General features: G+C 33.0%; 1 protein-coding gene across 1 annotated transcript in view; it reads right to left on the bottom strand.

Annotated features, from left to right (window-relative positions):
* LOC121386555 (polycystic kidney disease protein 1-like 2) overlaps nucleotides 1–27,498 on the bottom strand; it is a 119,418-nt gene that overhangs the window by 27,426 nt on the left and 64,494 nt on the right. The window contains exons 10-11 of the mRNA XM_041517495.1: nucleotides 6,473–6,601; nucleotides 4,623–4,853 (exon numbers count right to left, since the gene is read on the bottom strand). Of these exons, the coding sequence (XP_041373429.1) occupies nucleotides 4,623–4,853; nucleotides 6,473–6,601 (360 nt within the window). The remainder of the gene's footprint in view (nucleotides 1–4,622; nucleotides 4,854–6,472; nucleotides 6,602–27,498) is intronic.

The raw sequence follows: 27,498 nt of genomic DNA, 5'->3' as shown, positions 1-27,498 counted from the left end.
GTGTAATGTTTTGTAATTTGTATATGATGTATAGACCTGTCAACTCTCCCAGAATGCGCGCGAGACTCCTGGTATTTTATCAAATCTCCTGCAAGAAAAAAGTTTCTCCCAGGAAAACCTTATGTTGTAAGCATAAACAAAATTCAAGCTACCATGGCTGTGTATTGACATTCAGTGTTGCCATATATATAACTATCCAATTTAGTCCTAATAACACCTCCCGCCATAAGCATACAACAAAATTCAATCTACTTTCGCTAAAATAACATACACAATGTAAGGGAAGTAACTCTGCATTTTTGTTTTCATTCGGAAAACGTCGGCTAATTTCAGTTTCTGACAAAGTAACAGGCCGAATTGTCCCGATAGTTTAACGTTTACCGAAGTGAGAATTGTGGGATATATTTTATTTTTTAAAAAGCACAGTTATAAAAAGACGTTTATTATGTTTGTTGTCATCGTAATGCCTATGAAGCATGTTGCTGCTGATTAAACAGGCTGTGTATTGACATATCAATGTTGCCATATATAAACTATCCAATTTAGTTCTAACAACACCTCCGACATGAGTTGACAGCAATACACACAATGTTACGAATGTTAAAATTACATGTCACAGCAAGACAACGGAAATACCAATTAGCTACGGTATATAAACAATATTTTTATCAGTTAGTTTTGTATGTTAGTACCATAAAATGTTGGTAACAAGAGTACGCTTCAAAGGATTATTTTGGTACAATTAATAAATATGGTTTCTGACATAAAAGTAATCACAGAAATAGGTATAATTCCGGCATACTTCACAGGATGTCAGTCATGAGGTTTTACTTATGATTAGTAGAAACAGAATGTTTATTGAATCATTATTATGATTTTAAATAAGTACCATGCCACTGTTGCTCATTATAATTAACACTCAATATTAATTTATAAGATTTATGTAGATTTATCTCAGGTACTTTGGTACATAAATCACAAAAGATGATGCAATGTAACCTCTAAGTGTAATACTGTAAATGTTATAATTAATGTTTAAACTTCTTGTTCATGGATAAAAGAGTTATTTTTAAAAATATATATTAAATCACAATGTTTAAACTATATATATATATATTTACAAGGTTGTCCGTTGGGCTACCATTGATTTTAGTGTCTGGCGAGTATGGTACTAGTTAAAAACAGAAACACACTGATACTGATTCGAATGTGACAGAACACACCGTTTTTTGTTGGCGCGAACTTAAGATCTGGCAGTAGAAGACATAGAACATGCCCTATATTTTGACAGCACCAACATAATGAATAAAATTCATATAAAAACGTATCACGTTATTACGTTTTAAACCCATACTGTCTGAAATAACATTTTATTGGGGGTAAAAGTGCAGTGTAAAGTAAAAAAAAAAAAAAAAATTACATCTTACCATCAAACTGCACAGGTTAACTCTTTTTTGTGATACAAGTTTTAAGGCAATTGATGGACCATCCAATGTAATCTGAATGACACAACAGTAATACTTGACCAGGGCCGTAACTCTGCACAAAGCAGAGTCGAATAGGTATTTGGCAAAACAGATCTCTTATTTAGGAGAACAGCCACTCCCGAGGAAATCAATTGATGGGGATTTCACCCCTCTTGCATCGCCACAAAGTTTATTCCATCCCTCTTGCATCGCCACAAAGTTTATTCCATCCCTCTTGCATTGCCACAGAGGACTGCCACTACCAGACTAGTTTACTAAAGCACGTGCAGTTCTACATTTAGTTTGTTTATACTGCATTATCTTTCACCTTGTATTGAAAAAGATATTTAATATGTTTAATTTAATGGAACTTTGTAAAGAAACATGTTTATATATTCTGGATTTCTTTTTCAACTTTTTTGTTATTTGAGCTGGTATAGTTTTAAAACTTAACAACATGTTTTTAGATAAATTTTTACTTCATTCATTATGAAGTTAAATGTCAATTCATCAGGGTTTTTTTTTTTAACACAGACAGTTATTATTCAACAAAAAACACTATAGTTTTAATTTTACCTGTGCAGTTAAATTCCAATGTGATAATTGGAGGGCTAGTTGAATTTGAAAAGGGCCAGTAAGATTTGTCTTCAACTGGCCCTGCTGGGGACCTTGGTTTTCATGTTAATTTTCAACCCTGATATATTATATATATATATATAGGTTATTACCAGAGTGTTTTTCGGTATCGTCAATATATTAGGAATAAAAATTGTATTATGCGAGCCTCTGGCAAGCATAATACATTATTTTTATTCCTAATATATGATATTGATGATACCGAAATACATGAGGGTAATAATCTCTTTATCATATAATCTCAAGCTTAATAGAACCCGTTTTTGTAAAGTGTACACGCAACTTTAATTCCAGTCCGCAATTACTAGATATTCAAATGATGTAAGAATATGTGGCGTGGTGTATTTTTGAATAGAAATGGCGTCAAACTTGAATGATGTCATCTTGGATGTCCCTACATCAAAATAAACTAGGGCTTAACGTTTTTATTTTCTGAACGCTGGACAGCTTTCATTGTAAAATTGCCATTGAAATGTTTTAATTTGATGACTATGAATGCATACGTCAATTAAGAAGTGTCACCCTAGTATGTTTACTTAAATGTCAATAAACCTAGTGACGTGACCTCGATTTACATCTAATATGCAAAGGTATCAAATTCTTAAAGTATGTGATCCGAAAAATATTTCATACTTTGATTGCACTGAAAATGTAAGATATTATTTGATAAATAAATAAATAAATAATATATATATATATATATATATATATATATATATATATATATATATATATACACGTACATGTATATATATATATACATGTATACACACACACACACACACAGAGTAAAGTACTTTTAGAACGAACACGCTTACAACAAATGGGTATAATTCCAGTATATTTCACACAATGTCAGTAATGAGCTTATGATTAGTGGAAATACAATGTTTATTGCATCGTTATGATGATTTTAAATAGATTATTCAAACAGTTTTATAATGTCTTTATCACTATAGTAAGATTGAATAGGTATGTAATAAAGGGTAGTATATGAAAAGGATCACATGTATCATGAGTGCCACCATTGGGGCAGGATATACTCATATTTCACGAACACCTGATATCATCATCGTTTTACAGTGATTCAAGAGTGCCACCAGTGGGGCAGGGTATACTCATATTTCACGAACACCTGATATCATCATCGTTTTACAGTGATTCAAGAGTGCCACCATTGGGTTATATTGTGAACTTGAATCAAAGAACAAGTAGAAAAACACTTTTTGGATGGCTTTAAAATCTGAATGATTTTCCATCTCTGTTTTAGTTGACAGGATGTGACTGAAGGAATAATCTGCTTTCAGCTGATGGGATTACATAAGAGCATTATGGCAGGGAGGTATAAGCACATCCATTCCTCCCCCGCCTGCTACCGATCTTGATTGGGCTGCTGGTGCTCCCTTGCACCTGCCAGTGAAGGCGGTCCCTCCTTCCTTCCCCCCCCCCCCCCAACTTTCTGTCTTGGACGAAAGAGCTTGCTCCGCAAGCACTTGCGCCCACGACAGGCGTGCGCTACAACAGCTTGTTCTTAATGTGCATGTTAAACCCTATGACCTGACCTGACATCCATTCCACCCACTGCCATAGCAGCAGCATGTCCGTGTCTCTTTCAGTATTCTCAATACATAACTTGCTTAATACAATAATGGTTAGGAATGCTTCATATGCGTATCATGTATCTTTGCCTAGATGTCAAATTTTGTTCATGAAAATATTAGTTTTTATCATCCATTAAAAGCTTTTGTAGGAGATATCACTGGCACTATACTTTGCGATATCTCCGGCGATATTCTCCTAGGAGATATCGCTTCTTTTCTTTTCACTGTGTGTGTTTCAACGCTATTCAGTGTCACTAGTGACGTCACGCAACTGTTGTTATACTAGCTAACGAGTCTACTTCTGCCAAATAAAGTGACATTCAACCAACATTACTGACATTGTTTACAACTGTCGCAAAGAATGATAATGGATGATAAAAAGAATACCCCACCCCGTGTCTTGTGATATCATAATTTAGCAGCACTCGTTGATAAAAGTATAAAAAGTCTTGGCAAGTCTCGGATTTCATACTTTTATCAACTCGACAAGACACTCGGGGAGTATCCTCTATGTAACTTGAAAAGTCAACTTACAAAGGGGTCAGAAAATGACAAAAAAAAACCCAAAACATTATCATTTTGGGGATTGAGTTTTAATTAACAGCGATGCGAAGTCACGTGGATAAAGTAATACGAATATTTGTGACTGTAAAACCAGCATTAACATTGACAAATGGTCAAATACAACATATAGTTATCCTCATTCTAATTCAATAAATCAATTTGAAAAAGAAAAGAGGTAATTTATAATGTTTTGGAAAGAACACAGCATTAACAAAAACCTGGTCACTACTATCTGTTTCAAGAAGTTCAGAAATTTCTGACACATTAATGATTTTACAGCCACAAATGGATTTGGTTAATTATATGCAAACTGAATTAGAAATGAACATACAAATAACTGATAATGTTCGTTTACATTTCTTAAATCTTTCTGATCTACTCTGCGTGCCCAATGCAGCAACATACTGAACAGAATCCAAACCCCAACAATGAGCGCGACCACCACAGGGTTGTCGAAAAACGTCAAGAACAAGCCTATATCACCAATTGGATCAACAGTGTTGGGTGAAACGAAAACACCACCAGAAAACACGGTCAGATGACTACACCAGCAGTGTAAACTTGTTACAGTTGTAAAGGGACTGACCTGTATGAAATAAAACCAACAAATATTAATATGAGATTATACTAAAACAGTCTGCATTTTATTTTCTAAAAAGAATAACATGGCGTAAGTATCTCACATACAAATTACAATTATCTACATTTCAATTTATATTACCCCCCAAAAAACAACAACAACAACAACAACACAAAAACACACTAAAGTTACATGTATACATACAAATTACAATTCTCTACATTTCAATTTACATGTATACATACAAACAACAACATAAACACACTAAAGTCTCTACATTTCAATTTATATTACCCCCCCAAAAAAAAAAACAACAAAAAAAAACACACTAAAGTTACAACAACAAATTATAATTCACAAATTTATATTACACACTAAAGTTACATGTATACATACAAATTACAATTCTCTACATTTCAATTTATATTACCCCCCAAAACAACAACACAAAAACACACTAAAGTTACATGCATACATACAAATTACAATTCTCTACATTTCAATTTATATTACCCCCCAAAACAACAACACAAAAACACACTAAAGTTACATGCATACATACAAAGTTACATGCATACATACAAATTACAATTCTCTACATTTCAATTTATATTACCCCCCAAAACAACAACACAAAAACACACTAAAGTTACATGCATACATACAAATTACAATTCTCTACATTTCAATTTATAATACCCCCCAAATAACCCCACCCAACAACAACAACAACAAAAACCAATCTAAAGTTACATGTATACATACAAATATATTTTTATCAAATAAAATTAATGATTAGTCAAGTTATATTATAAAAATTAATTCACTTAAAAACAAGCAATACGAGCGTACTGCTAAAGGAAGACCAGTCCCCTTACGGGCCCTAACATTTGTCTTTTCTCCTAAGTTCAAGTTCCAAGGGGAGTGAGATGGGGAGAGGGGGGGGGGGGGGGGGGGAGAGGCTAGGTAGGTGTTAAGTTACAAACTGAGAAGCACTTCTAGACCATTTGAAAGGATATTAATTTTACTCTCTTTTTCTGTTGTAAATCCAACTATTCACTTTCTCTCCCTCCTCTCTCTTCATTTTAATATTTAATTTAATGGTTATCCTAATATCAACATAGTTGGACACTAATTCTTATAGCTGTACAATGCTTTAAGATGGAACACAAACAAAAGCTGTTTGTGAAATTGTTTATTACAAAACATATTGTGTATTTTGAGTGGTAATTGTCTGCTGCTGTCCATCAATTTTGAGCCTTAATTTACATTCCAACTGGGGGATAGTTGTGGTGGGGTGGAACACCCCCGCCCCTACTTCCTACACACATTACCCAAAATTCAATGATCTATGATTTAAATAATACAATTTAAATACAGGACTGTACTCTAAAGCTAATTGCAAAAGTCAATGCTGTTGCCATGGTGAGGACAGTGAAACCTATATCCTGCTTTATCTTGCTTTCCCAAATAGATGTACAAAGGTAAAGACATCAAATAAAGGAATTAACTGTATCTAGTATTCTTGATAAAGGCTGTCAAATTACAAGTAGTACTTATTTTTTTAATTTATAAGACAAAGATCTTTTAGATTGTTATCTTTGTCTGGTGAGTGAACAACTAACCATACAACCATCCTGTCTCCACTCTTCATGTGCCTCACTCCAGTAAGAACACTCCACAGTAAATGTCTGTATGCCAATGTCAATCGTCTGTCTGTGTGATTCAACTTTACCATGGATAATCTGACCTTTCTATGGAGAAAAGGACAAAAACATGTAGTCAATGAATAATATTTATACCTGTATAATTAGGAACTAACCCACCCAGTAAGAAGATGCCAAATGAGGATAAGTAAAACAAGAATTCTGAACACTGCACCTGACAATAACTATACTGAGTTTCAGAACAATCCAGTCAAAACTTCAGATGATATAAAATAAAATTTTCAAAGTTACATTTCTGTGTAAAATGTTTTAATCTAACAAAAAGTCACATGTTCAAATGTCCATAATATCCCTTTATTACAGTCTGTAAAGACTGCATGTGAGAGTCATTCTGCTTAGTTCCAGAACTATCCAATCAAAACTGTAGAAGACAGAATTTTCAATGTTAAATTTCTGTTTCAAAAGTTAATTGTTATCCTATTGCACTCCTGATTTTTACCCAGTATTGTTTTTAATTTCCAAGGTAGCCTTCTCTAGATAAACTTTAAACTTTTTAATGTTAAACTTGTATTTCAATTTTTAAAATTTAATACAAATCCAGCCTGTGGAGACCATCGAAGAAAGTCAATGTACCAAATGTTTAACCTATCTGATCAGGGTTTGTACACTTGTAGAATTTCAGCATTATTACACATGGAGTACGTAACAGTGGATAATAATTCAAATAGAAGAAAAATACGTGAAATATTCGGGGGTTGTGGATTTGTTTAAAACTGCAATTTCAAGAATTTAGAACGCATCATAGAAATTAATGTTCTTACCATTGCAGACCACTATTTTTTTTTAAATATCTTTTTACCATACGTGTAGTTACTAATATAAGAATCAAAAGTCTGGAAAATAAATGTTTATATCTCCCAAGTTTAAGACCCATAATAAAGCTATACACAAATTTCAGCTCAATATCTCAAGGCCTTCTGACATTCCCCCCCCCCCCCCCCCCCCCCGCCGCCGGAAAACACATTTTCACATCTCCTGAGTACAAGGGCTATAATTCCGTCAAAATTGGTAAATTGCCAGGAAAGTCAAACTTGAACTATAACAGTACATAATAAAGTTATACGGTACATAAAATGTCAGCTCAAAACCTCGAGTTTTTCTAAAAACAAACATCCAGAAAACTATATGTGGGACAGACAGACAGAGACACAGACAGACAGACGGACAGAGACACAGACAGACGGACAGATACAGACAGATACACAGACAGATACACAGACAGACAGACAGACAGACAGATACACAGACAGACAGACAGACAGACAGAGACAGACAGGGACACAGACAGACAGACAGACAGACAGAGGCTGGAGATAAAAGCTATAGTCCCATCTGGTTGGACCGGTAGCGGACTAGTAAAACTGTTTATTTTATTTAATTTTTATTTTTTGTTAACACCAAGTAGTAGTGCACTATTTCACTGTTTTATGTCACAATGTAGCAAAACTTCAACACTGTCCCAAGCACTTGTCTTTCACTCATCAATTTGCAATGGATAAGTAGAGAAAATAAAATGGGTCCAGTGTGCATGCTACTTAATGGCTGTTAATTCTAGTACGGTCCTAGTGAAGTGCGCCTATTATTTATATGGTTATATTTTCATCAGTTACCATGGTTATGGTATCAAGGTGCATGTTAAATATTATTTATGTTTAAACTTTAAAGGCGCTCAATCACGGATTTAGTGGGCCTTATTTCTCTAAATATGGATTGTAAATGGAAATTACATTAATTTGTAATACCAAATCTAGTTATTGTAGAACCCAAAACATTTTAATTGAACTACGATTGAGGGAATTCTATGACACACTTCATTTTTAAAATTTGGAACTCTTCTTGTGAAAAGTCATAAAAAATATGGCAAAACAGACTCCTAGTGCATGATGACGTTATATATACGACAACGGTATAATGTATTTTTGAATTTTATATAAACGACCGCCGTGTATAGAGACTTGGCAAATGAGGGTTGGCTATATACATGGCAAATAATTTTTAAAAATTAATCAGGCGCGTGTGCATGGAATTTGGCAGGGAAGAGAGTCTAGACGGCTACAACGCTATAGTGCTTGGTTCAAAAATGCTGTTTCGCAAAGTGGTCATTCGGTTTAATGTATAGTGTACAAAAACCCCAACCCAGTATGCTGTCGCATGTTTTGCCATCCAAAGGTTGGTTTAAATATTACTTGCAGGGACAAGTTCAGTCTGCCATTTGTGTGTGTGTGTGTGTGTGTGTGTGTGTGTGTGTGTGTGCACGCACGTTAATCTTGCATTTTTATAGCCCCCCCCCCCCCCCACCCCAGATTAAAACACTGCCCCTTCCACTCCAAATAGGTAGTAGTAGGCTAACAACAACAACAACAATAATAATAATAATAATAATTATTATAATAATAATTGTGTATTATTATTATTATTATTATTACATGTATTATAATGTTGGTAAAATCACGTTGCAGTGGGGTGGATGGGGGCAGTTGTTACAGAAACATTACATAAATTTAGAGGGGGACTATACAAAATATGTATTTTGAGTTTTATTGAGCCTTGCAATTTTGCGCATTTGAAATATAACTCAATACAGCAAAATAACCTTATAGTCATATTTATTTGCGGTAAAATTAACTTTTAAAACATTTACGTAAGCAACCTCAAAATTACAATCAGTGAACAATTATTAAAGGGACATACCCTAGTTTTTAAACACTATATTAAGGAGCCGTTTTTAATAACTGAAAGAATAATTTACATAGATTTTATTGTTTAGATTATCCATTTTCATACATTCGAAGTGTGTTTGGTCATCCTGGTGTTTTTGATATCACAAATTGCATTGGCGTCACATATTTTTATTAACAACTTTTTAATCCAGATACCGACTAAATCCTGAGTTAGTGCTCGCAAGGCTCAATGGGTAGGTGTAAACCATTTTTAGAGGTGATAGGTTCACCAGTCTATTTTAGAGGGTATTTCACCCAGTCTATTTTTGGAGGGTATTTCTCCCAGTAACTAAATAAAATTTTTAGAGGCGTCGTTAAATAAAACACCATTGCAAAATCACAGAGGTTTCACTCAATTGTAACTTAATCCAATGTGTTACAGGTTTGTAGATGAACTAAACTTTTTTAGTGGGCATTTTTGCATGGGTTGAAGCTAGGTAACTCCAAATGTGTTACAGGTTTGTAGATTAACTAAACTTAGTGTGCATTTTCATGGGCTGAAACTAGGGTCCGTGTCTTTAACTAAACTTAGTGTGCATTTTCATGGGCTGAAGTTCAAGCCCTGCTGTTAGTTTGTGTACTATCTGTAGTTAGTTTGTGTACTATCTGCAGTTAGTTTGTGTACTATCTGCAGTTAGTTTGTGTACTATCTGCTGTTAGTGTACTATCTGTAGTTAGTTTGTGTACTATCTGTAGTTAGTTTGTGTACTATCTGTAGTTAGTTTGTGTACTATCTGTAGTTAGTTTGTGTACTATCTGCTGTTAGTGTACTATCTGTAGTTAGTTTGTGTACTATCTGCTGTTAGTTTGTGTACTATCTGCTGTTAGTTTGTGTACTATCTGCAGTTAGTTTGTGTACTATATGCAGTTAGTTTGTGTACTATCTGCAGTTAGTTTGTGTACTATCTGCTGTTAGTTTGTGTACTATCTGTAGTTAGTTTCTCTTTCAGACAATCTACCATAGCAGCTGATCATTTGTAATTTTTATTTATTTATTTATTTATTATTGTTATTATTATTATATAATTTATTATTAATTTTTTGTTGGTACTGTAGGGACAATATTCATATGTCTATGGAAAACACACACAAAAGGTTCGACTAGATTCATATACTTCCAACCCTCTCCCCTGTTAAGAAAACGCACTGTTCATATAGTATTTAGTATGTATTCCTCCTGTTCCAGATGGTTTGGTAATATATGGATCAATCAAATACTTATTTACCACCTATATACATTTTTATTGTGTATATAGCCAGCCCTCGTTAGTGGAGGCTATATACACGGCCTTCGTATATATAGTCACATCGTATATAAACATTGTCTAGTTCAGAGTATTCTTTGAAGCAGTCAGGCCCTTTCTAAGGGCAGTTATTCGGGAGATGCCCGTCACATGACTCAAAATAATACGTCACACCTCTGCTCTCCAAATAGCCATTATTTTTCTCTGAATTATGGACGGTCAACATAATTCAATTATTTTTACAAAATATCAATAATAAGTGGGATAGGATTATTTTTTTATGCACCGAGCCTGATCGATTTACTGACAAGCAGACTACAAAGTGGAAACAATAAGAAAAGTGCCAAATTTGTATTCAGATGATGAAACAGAGTTTTCCATATTTCATGATGATTGTTCCTTAGTAAAAAGAAAAGTAACAAGTGTCAATGTGTCAGATGTTGAAGTTGTGAGATACAAGTGAATATCAGACTGTACTTGGAAAATTGAGTAATGAAATTTTTGTTATACTTTGAATGACTAAAATTGAGTCCACTGGTTTTCCCACCTAGACTCTTAGTCAGTACCATTTCACCTGTTATTTGTATGAGTAAAGCCTACATGAAATTGGGTTCTGGGTAGGTTTTTGTTATTATTAGTATTTGTTTTTAATTGCCCCAGATCAAACAGGCAATATGCCGTGGTTGGGGATCCCTGAATCATTGCCTTACAATTGTAATACATATTGTAAGGATGTGTCATGAATAAAAACCAAGTAGATACAGAACTTTCGACAATATAAAAATAAACATTTCCAATTTTCTGCAACAGAGAAAGTGAAGTGCATCGCATGTGTTAAATTAGAACATTTTAATAAAAAAAAATTGGTGCATATTTGTGATAGTGAAAAAACCCAGGTCAAGTTTATTTAACCAATTTTATAACATTGTTAATAATTTCTAATTTAATCATTTTTAAAGAGAGAAAAAAAATTGATAAAATATTAGATGATGCAGTACGGTTGATAAAACAAAATGCGGAAAATGATCATTACTAGCTAAAACAGATATCGAGAATGCTTTCAAGATCATCCCAATTCACCCATTAGATCATGAATTATTAGGTTTTACTATTAATGGATTATTCTACTTTGATAAAACACTTCCAATGGGTTTAAGTTTTTCTTGTAAATTATTTGAATTGTTTAGCTCGGCAATTCATTGGTTTATGGATCATCATTTTGAAGGCGAATGTTGTGTACATGTATTAGATGAGTTTCTGTTTATTGGAGACCCAAATGCAAACTCTTGTCAAAACAGTTTGCAGACTTTTATGCAAATTGCAAACGACATAGGTATCCCTATTAAACAGGAAAACACTGTTTACCCAACCACCACGATAACCTTTTTAGGTTTAGAAATTGATTCAGTTGCTATGGAAGTCAGGCTCTCGTTCGACAAACAAAGGCCGTCGATTTCTTAGGTGTATTATTGATCTGACTCTTGGTTTAAGGAAACCTAACCATAGATGACGTCTAACATTATAGGCCCGAGCAGACATGAATACTTGGTTGGTATTTATTGACCATTTTAATGGAAAAGCTTTAATGTTGTCTGATATTTGGGACTCATCTGATAATCGCCGTTTCTATACTGATGCCAGCAGTATGGGTTTTGGGGGAATGTTTCACGACAAATGGTTTACAGGTTCTTGGCAGGGAGAATTGTTATCAGTTCATATTACAGTGAAAGAGCTATTTCCAACTGTACTGGTTTGGAATTGTGGTCTCAACTCTTGAAAAATAGATCCATCAATTTCTACTCTGATAATATGGCAGGGTCTATATTATCAATAAGCAAACATCCAAAGACCCAACTATTATGAAATTAGTGCTTCGTTTTATGATACAAGTGTTGAAACATAATATTCTGTCCAAAGCTACACATATTCCAGGTGTTAAAAATATTGGGGCTGATCAACTTTCTCGTTCACTCATTCAGAAATTCAAGGAAACATTTCCACACATGGAATTGATCCCAACAGAGGTCCCAGTCAGGCTGATCACTCTTTAGAAACATTAGCAGGTGATATTTTACAAGCTGCTTTGTCGCAGTACACAAGGAGTGCATACAGACATATTTTTTCTATGTACAAACAGTTTTTATCCAAACATTTCCCTACAAAACCTATTTTACCAGCTACATTAGAACAAGTTTCTCTTTTTATTGCAATGTGCTTTAGATACAAAATGGCTGCAGCAACAGTTTCTACATACATATCTGCACTCAGATATATCTTTAAACTGGGTGGATTTCCTTATGTGACACAGCATTTTATCATTCGAAAAATGCTGCAAGGATTCAAGAAACTTCTAAATTCTGAAGATACACGTTTACCAATTACACTGAAGATTTTAAAGAATTTGATTACATCACTTGCTCATGTGTGCCAATCACATTTCCAGAAAACGATGCTCAGATCCATGTACTTACTAGCATTTCATGCATTTCTAAGAGTGGGAGAAATCACTAGCTCTAGTGCAGCAGCTCATAACATTGGTATGCAAGATCTTTTGATCAGGATGTCCCTACTTCCATTGAGCTACGAATGCAGCACCTCAAACACAGTGCCGGGAAGCATATACCTACTGATTTTGAATAAGAATACATCTCAATCTGTCTTGTGCCCAATACAGGCTTTGTGGGAATTCATCCAAATACGGTGAAAGGCACCAGGCCCATTATTTGCTCTAGCAGATGGCTCGATCACCTGTTTCGCATCAGTTCTTTTGCCAACAACTGAATCTATCATTGATCTGGAGTGGACTTAGCATATACCATTATACAAGTCATAGCTTTCGAATAGGTGCAGCAACTACAGCAGCTATGATGGGTATTCCAGATGAAACAATTCAACAAATGGGAAGGTGGCATACCAGTGCTTTCAGAAAGTACATTCGGGTACCTACATTACAATTGTAGCTGATAACGCACCACTATGTGTGATATCATACAGAAATATCAATGCTAGGTAAATATGTGGAATTATGGAAACAGGGGCAATTGTGCTTATGAGTAGTAGTCATGGGGACAAGGGCCTCTGACTGCAATGAATTGAGTATTCATAATGTATTTGTGTGAACCATGGGCGTTATGGGGACAAGGGCCTCCGACAACCACAATTTTATAATAGTGCATTCTGCTTTACCCATGATGTCCTAGGGACAGGGTCTTCTTGTAACTATGCATTTGTGCATTCCTGATACATTTTATTTGAAACATTTGCGCCATGAGGACGAGGGCCTCTGACAGACATAATGTTCTGTATCATAATAGTTGTGTTTGCATACATGTCGGGGGTATAATGGCCTATGGCTATGGTGAATTTTGTTAGTTTTTCTTTTGTTATGGATTATAATGTGTTTTGCTTCATAGGAATAAAAGCCTGACAAACAGTTTATATTTGTTAACAAATTGTTAGGTTTTACAATGTTTTCGATGGGGTATATTGTGGTGTTCATATCTTTGATGACATGGTATCAATTTTATCAGTGATAATATTGTTAAATTTAATTCATTACATATATTGTTGTTATGTAACTAGTTAACTATGTATATGAATATGTTAGTTCTCGTCATTTATTATGTCACCAATAAATGGCCTTTTTTAATTCAACTAGTTGTTCATGTATTTTATTCTAGTTAGTCATCAAACTTAGCAAAACATTGTAACAGGTTGACATAAAGGTTATTTTATGCTAGTGCTATCATTGCTGTTAATATAATTATGTAGTTTGGATTATAGAGTTTGTATGATACTTAGTGTGTTTTATTATTTTATTTAGATTTGCGTGTCATTTACCAGCCAGGTGTTAAACTGTAGTCACACACACTTGGTATGTACATGACTGTGTTGTTATATTATGCGTATATTTTTATGTTGTTGTAATGTACATGACTGTGTTGTTATATTATGCGGGGTTTTTTTATGATGTTGTAATGTACATGACTGTGTTGTTATATTATGTGTATAGTTTTATGTTGTTGTAATGTACATGACTGTGTTGTTATATTATGTGTATAGTTTTATGTTGTTGTTATATTATGCGTATATTTTTATGATGTTGTAATGTACATGAATGTGTTAAACACTAGTAATGAATGCAATAATGAATTACTATGGATTATATATAATGGTGATTAACATATGGTGTTATGTCATATGTATTGTGATGTATTGTTTATATAGGTATTCGATATATTTATGATGTTGTAAGTAACCCTGTATTGTGATTCGATATATATGTTATATATGTGTCAATTGTCATATATATGTATTAATATGTGATTCGATATATATGTGATAATATAGGAAATGTCATGTGTCAATTGTCATATATATGTATTAATATGTGATTCGATATATATGTGATAATATAGGAAATGTCATGTATTAATATGTGATTCGATATATATGTGATAATATAGGAAATGTCATGTGTCAATTGTCATATATATGTATTAATATGTGATTCGATATATATGTGATAATATAGGAATGTCATGTGTAATTGTAGGAATTAATGTGATTCGATATATATGTGATAATATAGGAAATGTAATATATGTGATAATATAGGAAATGTCATGTATTAATATGTGATTCGATATATATGTGATAATATAGGAAATGTCATGTGTCAATTGTCATATATATGTATTAATATGTGATTCGATATATATGTGATAATATAGGAAATGTCATGTATTAATATGTGATTCGATATATATGTGATAATATAGGAAATGTCATGTGTCAATTGCCATATATATGTATTAATATGTGATTCGATATATATGTGATAATATAGGAAATGTCATGTGTCAATTGTCATATATATGTATTAATATGTGATTCGATATATATGTGATAATATAGGAAATGTCATGTGTCAATTGTCATATATATGTATTAATATGTGATTCGATATATATGTGATAATATAGGAAATGTCATGTGTCAATTGTCATATATATGTATTAATATGTGATTCGATATATATGTGATAATATAGGAAATGTCATGTGTCAATTGTCATATATATGTATTAATATGTGATTCGATATATATGTGATAATATAGGAAATGTCATGTGTCAATTGTCATATATATGTATTAATATGTGATTCGATATATATGTGATAATATAGGAAATGTCATGTGTCAATTGTCATATATATGTATTAATATGTGATTCGATATATATGTGATAATATAGGAAATGTCATGTGTCAATTGTCATATATATGTATTAATATGTGATTCGATATATATGTGATAATATAGGAAATGTCATGTGTCAATTGTCATATATATGTATTAATATGTGATTCGATATATATGTGATAATATAGGAAATGTCATGTGTCAATTGTCATATATATGTATTAATATGTGATTCGATATATATGTGATAATATAGGAAATGTCATGTGTCAATTGTCATATATATGTATTAATATGTGATTCGATATATATGTGATAATATAGGAAATGTCATGTGTCAATTGTCATATATATGTATTAATATGTGATTCGATATATATGTGATAATATAGGAAATGTCATGTGTCAATTGTCATATATATGTATTAATATGTGATTCGATATATATGTGATAATATAGGAAATGTCATGTGTCAATTGTCATATATATGTATTAATATGTGATTCGATATATATGTGATAATATAGGAAATGTCATGTATTAATATGTGATTCGATATATATGTGATAATATAGGAAATGTCATGTATTAATATGTGATTCGATATATATGTGATAATATGTGAAATTCGATGTCATATGTGATAATATATTAAATGTGATTCGATATATATGTGATAATATAGGAAATGTCATGTATTAATATGTGATTCGATATATATGTGATAATATAGGAAATGTCATGTGTCAATTGTCATATATATGTATTAATATGTGATTCGATATATATGTGATAATATAGGAAATGTCATGTGTCAATTGTCATATATATGTATTAATATGTGATTCGATATATATGTGATAATATAGGAAATGTCATGTGTCAATTGTCATATATATGTATTAATATGTGATTCGATATATATGTGATAATATAGGAAATGTCATGTGTCAATTGTCATATATATGTATTAATATGTGATTCGATATATATGTGATAATATAGGAAATGTCATGTGTCAATTGTCATATATATGTATTAATATGTGATTCGATATATATGTGATAATATAGGAAATGTCATGTGTCAATTGTCATATATATGTATTAATATGTGATTCGATATATATGTGATAATATAGGAAATGTCATGTGTCAATTGTCATATATATGTATTAATATGTGATTCGATATATATGTGATAATATAGGAAATGTCATGTGTCAATTGTCATATATATGTATTAATATGTGATTCGATATATATGTGATAATATAGGAAATGTCATGTGTCAATTGTCATATATATGTATTAATATGTGATTCGATATATATGTGATAATATAGGAAATGTCATGTGTCAATTGTCATATATATGTATTAATATGTGATTCGATATATATGTGATAATATAGGAAATGTCATGTGTCAATTGTCATATATATGTATTAATATGTGATTCGATATATATGTGATAATATAGGAAATGTCATGTGTCAATTGTCATATATATGTATTAATATGTGATTCGATATATATGTGATAATATAGGAAATGTCATGTGTCAATTGTCATATATATGTATTAATATGTGATTCGATATATATGTGATAATATAGGAAATGTCATGTGTCAATTGTCATATATATGTATTAATATGTGATTCGATATATATGTGATAATATAGGAAATGTCATGTGTCAATTGCCATATATATGTATTAATATGTGATTCGATATATATGTGATAATATAGGAAATGTCATGTGTCAATTGTCATATATATGTATTAATATGTGATTCGATATATATGTGATAATATAGGAAATGTCATGTGTCAATTGTCATATATATGTATTAATATGTGATTCGATATATATGTGATAATATAGGAAATGTCATGTGTCAATTGTCATATATATGTATTAATATGTGATTCGATATATATGTGATAATATAGGAAATGTCATGTATTAATATGTGATTCGATATATATGTGATAATATAGGAAATGTCATGTGTCAATTGTCATATATACGTATTAATATGTGATTCGATATATATGTGATAATATAGGAAATGTCATGTGTCAATTGTCATATATATGTATTAATATGTGATTCGATATATATGTGATAATATAGGAAATGTCATGTGTCAATTTATGTATTAATTGTCATTGTGTGATTATAGGAAATGTCATTGTATTCAATAATAATGTATATGTGATTGATATATGAAATAAAAATGCAATTGTCAATGAACCTGATATATTAATGTGATTCGATATATATAAATCAAATAAAATACTCATGTGTCAATTGTCATATATATGTATTAATATGTGATTCGATATATATGTGATAATATAGGAAATGCTACACACACATATTAATATGTGATATATATATGTGATAATATAGGAAATGTCATGTGTCAATTGTCATATATATGTAAATATCTAACATAAAAATTCATGTGTCATTTTTCATATATATGTTCCTCTGGATTCGAATAATGAGATTTAGAAAAACTCATCTTCTTAACTCTAACACAATTGAAATTCATAGAAATTATTGTCATTCTTTCCAAGAATATCCTCTAGTTTCAATAATAAATTTGAGAACACACTTGCTTTAATTGCTGGTTCTTGTATGTCACTGTCAATCTTAACTCTAACATTTCCATGGAAATTCAAACCCTTTCCAAGAATTCACTTGTATTTTATACTGAATAACAAGCTTTGTTAAGAATAATAAGCTTATTCTCTAGTGGACTCATTAGCTCCACTGGCCAGTCAGAACCATTGTCTTCCTGAAGCTTAGTTTCAGTAATGAATTTATAGCATACAGACAGCTTAGTGAGGATTGTAACCTGCTAAATGTAAATCATTGATGTCTTCCTTTAGCTCTAGTGAGGATTGTACCATCACATTAAAATGAAAATAAGTATTGTAGTAATATGTAAATCTGTCTTCCTTTCAGCTCTAGTGAGGATTGTACCTCCAATAAATGTAAATACAGATGTCTTCCTTTCAGCTCTAGTGAGGATTGTACCTCCAATAAATGTAAATACAGATGTCTTCCTTTCAGCTCTAGTGAGATTGTACCTGAAAAAAAAGTAAATACAGATGTCTTCCTTTCAGCTCTAGTGAGGATTGTACCTAAATAAATGTAAATACAGATGTCTTCCTTTCAGCTCTAGTGAGGATTGTACCTAAATAAATGTAAATACAGATGTCTTCCTTTCAGCTCTAGTGAGGATTGTACCTCCAATAAATGTAAATACAGATGTCTTCCTTTCAGCTCTAGTGAGGATTGTACCTCCAATAAATGTAAATACAGATGTCTTCCTTTCAGCTCTAGTGAGGATTGTACCTCCAATAAATGTAAATACAGATGTCTTCCTTTCAGCTCTAGTGAGGATTGTACCTAAATAAATGTAAATACAGATGTCTTCCTTTCAGCTCTAGTGAGGATTGTACCTAAATAAATGTAAATACAGATGTCTTCCTTTCAGCTCTAGTGAGGATTGTACCTCCAATAAATGTAAATACAGATGTCTTCCTTTCAGCTCTAGTGAGGATTGTACCTCCAATAAATGTAAATACAGATGTCTTCCTTTCAGCTCTAGTGAGGATTGTACCTCCAATAAATGTAAATACAGATGTCTTCCTTTCAGCTCTAGTGAGGATTGTACCTCCAATAAATGTAAATACAGATGTCTTCCTTTCAGCTCTAGTGAGGATTGTACCTAAATAAATGTAAATACAGATGTCTTCCTTTCAGCTCTAGTGAGGATTGTACCTAAATAAATGTAAATACAGATGTCTTCCTTTCAGCTCTAGTGAGGATTGTACCTAAATAAATGTAAATACAGATGTCTTCCTTTCAGCTCTAGTGAGGATTGTACCTCCAATAAATGTAAATACAGATGTCTTCCTTTCAGCTCTAGTGAGGATTGTACCTAAATAAATGTAAATACAGATGTCTTCCTTTCAGCTCTAGTGAGGATTGTACCTCCAATAAATGTAAATACAGATGTCTTCCTTTCAGCTCTAGTGAGGATTGTACCTCCAATAAATGTAAATACAGATGTCTTCCTTTCAGCTCTAGTGAGGATTGTACCTCCAATAAATGTAAATACAGATGTCTTCCTTTCAGCTCTAGTGAGGATTGTACCTCCAATAAATGTAAATACAGATGTCTTCCTTTCAGCTCTAGTGAGGATTGTACCTCCAATAAATGTAAATACAGATGTCTTCCTTTCAGCTCTAGTGAGGATTGTACCTCCAATAAATGTAAATACAGATGTCTTCCTTTCAGCTCTAGTGAGGATTGTACCTAAATAAATGTAAATACAGATGTCTTCCTTTCAGCTCTAGTGAGGATTGTACCTCCAATAAATGTAAATACAGATGTCTTCCTTTCAGCTCTAGTGAGGATTGTACCTCCAATAAATGTAAATACAGATGTCTTCCTTTCAGCTCTAGTGAGGATTGTACCTAAATAAATGTAAATACAGATGTCTTCCTTTCAGCTCTAGTGAGGATTGTACCTCCAATAAATGTAAATACAGATGTCTTCCTTTCAGCTCTAGTGAGGATTGTACCTCCAATAAATGTAAATACAGATGTCTTCCTTTCAGCTCTAGTGACCTCCAATAAATGTAAATACAGATGTCTTCCTTTCAGCTCTAGTGAGGAGTAATTGTACCTAAATAAATGTAAATACAGATGTCTTCCTTTCAGCTCTAGTGAGGATTGTACCTAAATAAATGTAAATACAGATGTCTTCCTTTCAGCTCTAGTGAGGAGTAATTGTACCTAATGAAATGTAAATACAGATGTCTTCCTTTCAGCTCTAGTGAGGATTGTACCTCCAATAAATGTAAATACAGATGTCTTCCTTTCAGCTCTAGTGAGGATTGTACCTAATAAATGTAAATACAGATGTCTTCCTTTCAGCTCTAGTGAGGATTGTACCTGTAAATACAGATGTCTTCCTTTCAGCTCTAGTGAGGATTGTACCTCCAATAAATGTAAATACAGATGTCTTCCTTTCAGCTCTAGTGAGGATTGTACCTCCAATAAATGTAAATACAGATGTCTTCCTTTCAGCTCTAGTGAGGATTGTACCTCCAATAAATGTAAATACAGATGTCTTCCTTTCAGCTCTAGTGAGGATTGTACCTAAATAAATGTAAATACAGATGTCTTCCTTTCAGCTCTAGTGAGGATTGTACCTAAATAAATGTAAATACAGATGTCTTCCTTTCAGCTCTAGTGAGGATTGTACCTAAATAAATGTAAATACAGATGTCTTCCTTTCAGCTCTAGTGAGGATTGTACCTCCAATAAATGTAAATACAGATGTCTTCCTTTCAGCTCTAGTGAGGATTGTACCTAAATAAATGTAAATACAGATGTCTTCCTTTCAGCTCTAGTGAGGATTGTACCTCCAATAAATGTAAATACAGATGTCTTCCTTTCAGCTCTAGTGAGGATTGTACCTAATAAATGTAAATACAGATGTCTTCCTTTCAGCTCTAGTGAGGATTGTACCTCCAATAAATGTAAATACAGATGTCTTCCTTTCAGCTCTAGTGAGGATTGTACCTCCAATAAATGTAAATACAGATGTCTTCCTTTCAGCTCTAGTGAGGATTGTACCTAAATAAATGTAAATACAGATGTCTTCCTTTCAGCTCTAGTGAGGATTGTACCTCCAATAAATGTAAATACAGATGTCTTCCTTTCAGCTCTAGTGAGGATTGTACCTAAATAAATGTAAATACAGATGTCTTCCTTTCAGCTCTAGTGAGGATTGTACCTCCAATAAATGTAAATACAGATGTCTTCCTTTCAGCTCTAGTGAGGATTGTACCTCCAATAAATGTAAATACAGATGTCTTCCTTTCAGCTCTAGTGAGGATTGTACCTAAATAAATGTAAATACAGATGTCTTCCTTTCAGCTCTAGTGAGGATTGTACCTCCAATAAATGTAAATACAGATGTCTTCCTTTCAGCTCTAGTGAGGATTGTACCTCCAATAAATGTAAATACAGATGTCTTCCTTTCAGCTCTAGTGAGGATTGTACCTCCAATAAATGTAAATACAGATGTCTTCCTTTCAGCTCTAGTGAGGATTGTACCTCCAATAAATGTAAATACAGATGTCTTCCTTTCAGCTCTAGTGAGGATTGTACCTAAATAAATGTAAATACAGATGTCTTCCTTTCAGCTCTAGTGAGGATTGTACCTCCAATAAATGTAAACGTCATGCCACACACAGTTACTTGTAAATATTACTTCGACAAAACAAGTTAATAAAATTTACTTTAGAAATATAAGTTAAAATTATTCCAGTGTCAATTTAAATGTATGTAATGTAATAAAGTTGGAAAGTTGGACAAGCGGACATGCTTTTAATATGTGCTTGTCAAGACCGCAAACGAGCAAGAGAACAAATTGACGTCCACTGACATCACCATTTTATACCATGTACCATGTGACATCATAATAGCCAACCAGAAATTACGTCACGCTAGGAAGAGATCTACCTTTACAAAATAAACATCATTTTATTTAATAATTACGTTATGCACACAGTTGCTTAATAAATAAAGTAACTGCTTTTTGGTCCAGCTTACAGTTTGTAAATGCACACTCTAACTCCTAAGGAACTTCCACTTTTATAAATAGGTCAGGTTAGCCCATAGCAAAAGCATTACCAACTTGAAATAATTAATTCTGAAAATTTCTAAAGTGCATAAACATAAAACTAACATTTCTTAATTGATTTTTTTAGTCTAAAATTAGCATAAAACAATTTCACAGAAAAAGCCTTTAGAATATTTGTAAAAATGACATTATTAACCAGGCACAGATAGATCCCATTGCCACCGAGTCTCAAGTGAATGATTAACTACTGGGTCAGTCTACAGAAAGTGTCACTTTTCAAAATACAAATTCAAGATAAAACAATTAAAAGACATAAATTTTTATAGTTAACTTTTGGAAACTAAATGAACAAAGAAACATAAAATTATATCTGGCCACACAGAACTGTAATCGGCCTGCACGTGCAGACACATGTTACTCTACGAACAAGTTCATTATTTCATTGGTGTTACCGGACAAGTGGGGTAGTTCAGCAGTGTAATCCAATTGATTTATAGTGATCAAGAGCACATGAATAGGTTATTTGGGTGTCCGTAATAACATATATGGAACAAGTTTAGAATTAAAAACTATCCAAGGGTGTAACTGTACATTTCCACACGGATATTCTGTATGTCATTTATAGTGATCAAGAGCACTTGAATAGGTTATTTGGGTGTCCGTAATAACATATATGGAACAACTTTAGAATTAAAAACTATCCAAGGGTGTAACTACATTTCCACACGGATATTCTGTATGTGATTTAAAGCGGCATTTCCTGGAATAGTTTTATTATTTAAGCATATAGGACAGAAAATCCAATTACGTTTGGTGCATATACGCCGCACTCCGCATTGGTTTCACTACGCTGGCTTATCCAGGTCAAAAACAAAGCCACTATTTTGATAGTGGGACACTTTTGACGGGCTCCTACTGATCTCGGTTTTCATTGGCTTATCACAAGTGTGAAATTCCCCAACAAGAGATCACGTGAGATTTTGCAATTTTTGAACAAATTTAACTGTCTTGATTGAGGGGTCGTCTCATATCTCCAAAACATATTTATATCCATAGAGGTATGGTACAACGCCTTTCCAGGGGTCGGTGGGTGGAGGATTTGCCTTGGTATGTTGACAGTGGCCAGCTGTTGGCATAATATATGCGTTACATGTAAGGGAGTGTTACTAATTACATAAAACTCTAGGGGTAGAGGAAGAGGGTACTGTGTTCGATTTACTTAACATTTTTCAAGACTATATGTTATTTTTATTCATTACTTAGACCTAAAAAGGTGTTTTTTGGAAATGCGTGGTCAGTCTAGGATCGATCCCCATCGGCGGGTATATAAAAGACTATGGTATGTGATATCCTGTCTGTCGGATGGTAATATAAACGATCCCTTGCTAAAAAACCCAATGTAGCGGGTTTCCAAGGCGCATGTGCAGGGATTTCAGCGGGGTTGGGGTTATAGACTGTTTTGAGTGAAGTTTATATAGAGCCATGCTCCCCCAGAACATACATTTCAATTTGTTTTAAAGTTTGGGCAAGTAAGGGTTTTGACCTCCAATACCCTCCCCCTGCACATGCACCCGATTCCTCTCTAAGATTATATGTCAAAATTACCAAATGTTAGACATCCAACAGCAGATGGAAGGAAGGATAGGATATGTTTTATTTAACGATGCACTCAACATTTTATTTACGGTTGTATGGCGTCGGATGATTATTAAATCAATATGCTCTAACTTTGATGTTGTTAAACACCCCCCCCCCCCCCAACTTTACCCTTTCCAAACGAAAGAATATTTATTTGAATTTGTCGATTTTAACACGTAAAATTCAGAAGTGAAAACGTTCATTGTCTACTTTAGTATATTTAAAAAATATATATATACATCATTAATGTGTTACTAGTACACAAACTAAACTTTGAAAGTTCTACTAACACTTTATAAAATATTAATTCTGAAATAGGAAGATACGATTGTCGATAATACGTTGTCAAGATCAAACCAGTTTTAACGAAAGACTCTATAGTACCGTCCCCTGCGCGTGCTGTAACCTCACCGTGGTGCAGGGGGGTAACATTCTCTTTGAGAATGGCCAATACAGCACAAAATTGAAGTTTTGAGTAAAATTCAGTATCCGTAAAATTCTGTGATATTTGTGTTTTTGCACAGTTCTTTACACTGTTTTTGTTTACGTCTTGAATTTTTATATTGATGTTGATCATCACTTTATTTATTTGCATTACCATAGTCTGACACCCAATAGCCGATGTATTTTTCGTGCTGGGGTGTTGTTAAATATTCATTCATTCTATAGTACCGTATTCTCAACCGAACGTTCTTTGTACAGTGCAAGATTTCTCTTTTAATTTTTTGAGACGAACCCTATAATTTGAAATCGGCAAACGCACGTGTTAACTGAAACTGACAACAGGCTGTCGTTTGTACTTTGCCGAGCTATGGCGGCACAGGCGACGAATCGAGTGTATGCTTTTGACGATCTCCGTTCATAGCGAACACACACAAGTTTTTTAAAAGTGCATTTGAGCTTGTATTTCATATTTATAATATGGTAACCAGAGAATGTAACTTTAAATTATACACTGTGGCAGTTTTAATTATTTAAAAATTTGGAGTCCTTCGAAATAAATTTCATCCAAGTCATCATGGTAGAAGGTATGCTTTCCTAAATAAACAATTTAAATTTCAAAAATAAAGTTTCTTGAGAAATGACAGCTAAAATATTCTTGCGTAACAATGACAAAAAGTAACTAACAATGACAATGTGTAACACCAATGACGATGTGTAACACCAATGACGATGTGTAAGACCAATGACGATGTGTAACACCAATGACAATGTGTAAGACCAATGACGATGTGTAAGACCAATGACGATGTGTAAGACCAATGACGATGTGTAAGACCAATGACGATGTGTAACACCAATGACGATGTGTAACAATGACAATGTGTAACACCAATGACGATGTGTAACACCGATGACGATGTGTAACACCGATGACGACGTGTAACACCGATGACGACGTGTAACACCGATGACGACGTGTAACACCAATGACGACGTGTAACACCAATGACGACGTGTAACAATGACGACGTGTAACAATGACGACGTGTAACACCAATGACGACGTGTAACACCAATGACGACGTGTAACACCAATGACGACGTGTAACAATGACGATGTGTAACAATGACGACGCGTAACACCAATGACGACGCGTAACACCAATGACGACGCGTAACACCAATGACGACGCGTAACACCAATGACGACGATGTGTAACACCAATGACGACGATGTGTAACACCAATGACGATGTGTAACACCAATGACGATGTGTAACACCAATGACGACGTGTAACACCAATGACATTCAAGACTATCCTCGACATACTAATATTCTTGAGACTACCACTACTTGTAATCAAAGGTATGTAATTAATATTTCATTAAATGTTTCTTTTTTCTCTTTTTTTTCTTCAGTCTACAGCTATTAAAGGCCTATTAAAGGCATTTTTCTGTATTGATAAGGTACAGTTTTAAAAATATACTAAATTAAGACACAGATCGAATTTTAATTTTGTTTAAATATTAAATTAAAGATTTATTTACTCATTAATTTATGTAGTTAATTTCATGCTTATACTGAGGCTCAAAATCTATTTTACTGTGTACTTGTATTTCCAATAAGGAGTAAAAAGTTGTAATTCTATTTTAGTTTTTACGCAAGAGCTGCAAAACTTTACATTAAATGTTCCAAATATTTTCAGAAAACGAGGACGTCTTACATGTATAAATACATGATATCATTCTAATGTTTTCAGTACATACACTATACAGCAAATCAAACAAATTATGTCACTATTCAAGAAATAAATCGTATGATCTGCATCATTATTCAAAATAGTTAACTCTTTCCTTTTAACTAAAAATCTATTTTAATGCAGGATTTTCAATATTTTTCAAAAATAAAATTTAAATAGCCTTTATTGGAAATGAAAACATACGTAATGTAATTTCCCAATATTTGACTACAACTTGGCAATACATTTTCCATATGATTTTAACTTTTGTTTATGATAAATTTAACCTCTTAAAGGTTATTAGTTTTTAACTGCGTTTAGCATTTGGAAAAATAACATTTATGTGCATGCGAGGTTCGACATTTTCAATTTTTAAAAACAACTACATGATAAAATATATATTTCTGAACTATGCACAGTGGACGAACACTTTGTTTATTTTATTTTTTTAAAGGAAAACCCAGTTTGTCCAGGGTTCCGGTCCGGTCCGCGTTTTACCAACACCCATCGCTAAAACTTGACATCAATACAGATGCAAGGCATTGCGTTCATGAATACCAGGGAATAGATTGTAAAATATCAATTTTCTAATGAGTAGATTCTTAACTTACAGAAATTATACAATTATTTACAATTGTTATGAATGGATTATTTGTCTACTATTCTCTAGGCCTAGAGTCGAGTCACAAAAATGTAGCATACTTTTTGCAGATTGAATATAAAATAAGAAAAAAACAAATTCTAACAATAGAGGCTAAAAAGTCATACGCATTAAATGATCTGGCCGTATTACTCTGGCACATATTAGGTCAAGTGACACGCAACAAATGTTAATCATCTTCCTCCATTTTAAGTCAATTTCAATGATTCAAGTGGGCCTGACATCGGTAATTTTAAGGAATAAACAAAAAATACTCTTAGTCGGTTCCACAGGGAATGCCTTTTTTCATACTATGAAATTTACTACACAAATGTACATGCTATTTATTTTTGAGACGATTGTTTTGTAAATTGGACACAAAAATGGTATTTATTTTTTATTTCCAAAACACTTTTACTTGTCTCCAAACTGAAATTATTAACAAGAAACACTTTTGTAGAAGGTGGGTCCAAATATTATTATCCCCCACCCCACCCCGCATGGAATTGTAAGGACGTTTTCCCCCCATTATTATCGGATTGCCTTGACATAAAAATAAACGGAAAAGTGTTTTGGAAACAATAAAAATGTTCTATTTTGTGTTCGAGTTAT

The sequence above is a fragment of the Gigantopelta aegis genome, chromosome 12 (genome assembly GCF_016097555.1).
Source record: "Gigantopelta aegis isolate Gae_Host chromosome 12, Gae_host_genome, whole genome shotgun sequence".
Taxonomy (NCBI): domain Eukaryota; kingdom Metazoa; phylum Mollusca; class Gastropoda; order Neomphalida; family Peltospiridae; genus Gigantopelta; species Gigantopelta aegis.
This window is presented reverse-complemented; position numbering and strand designations above follow the sequence as displayed.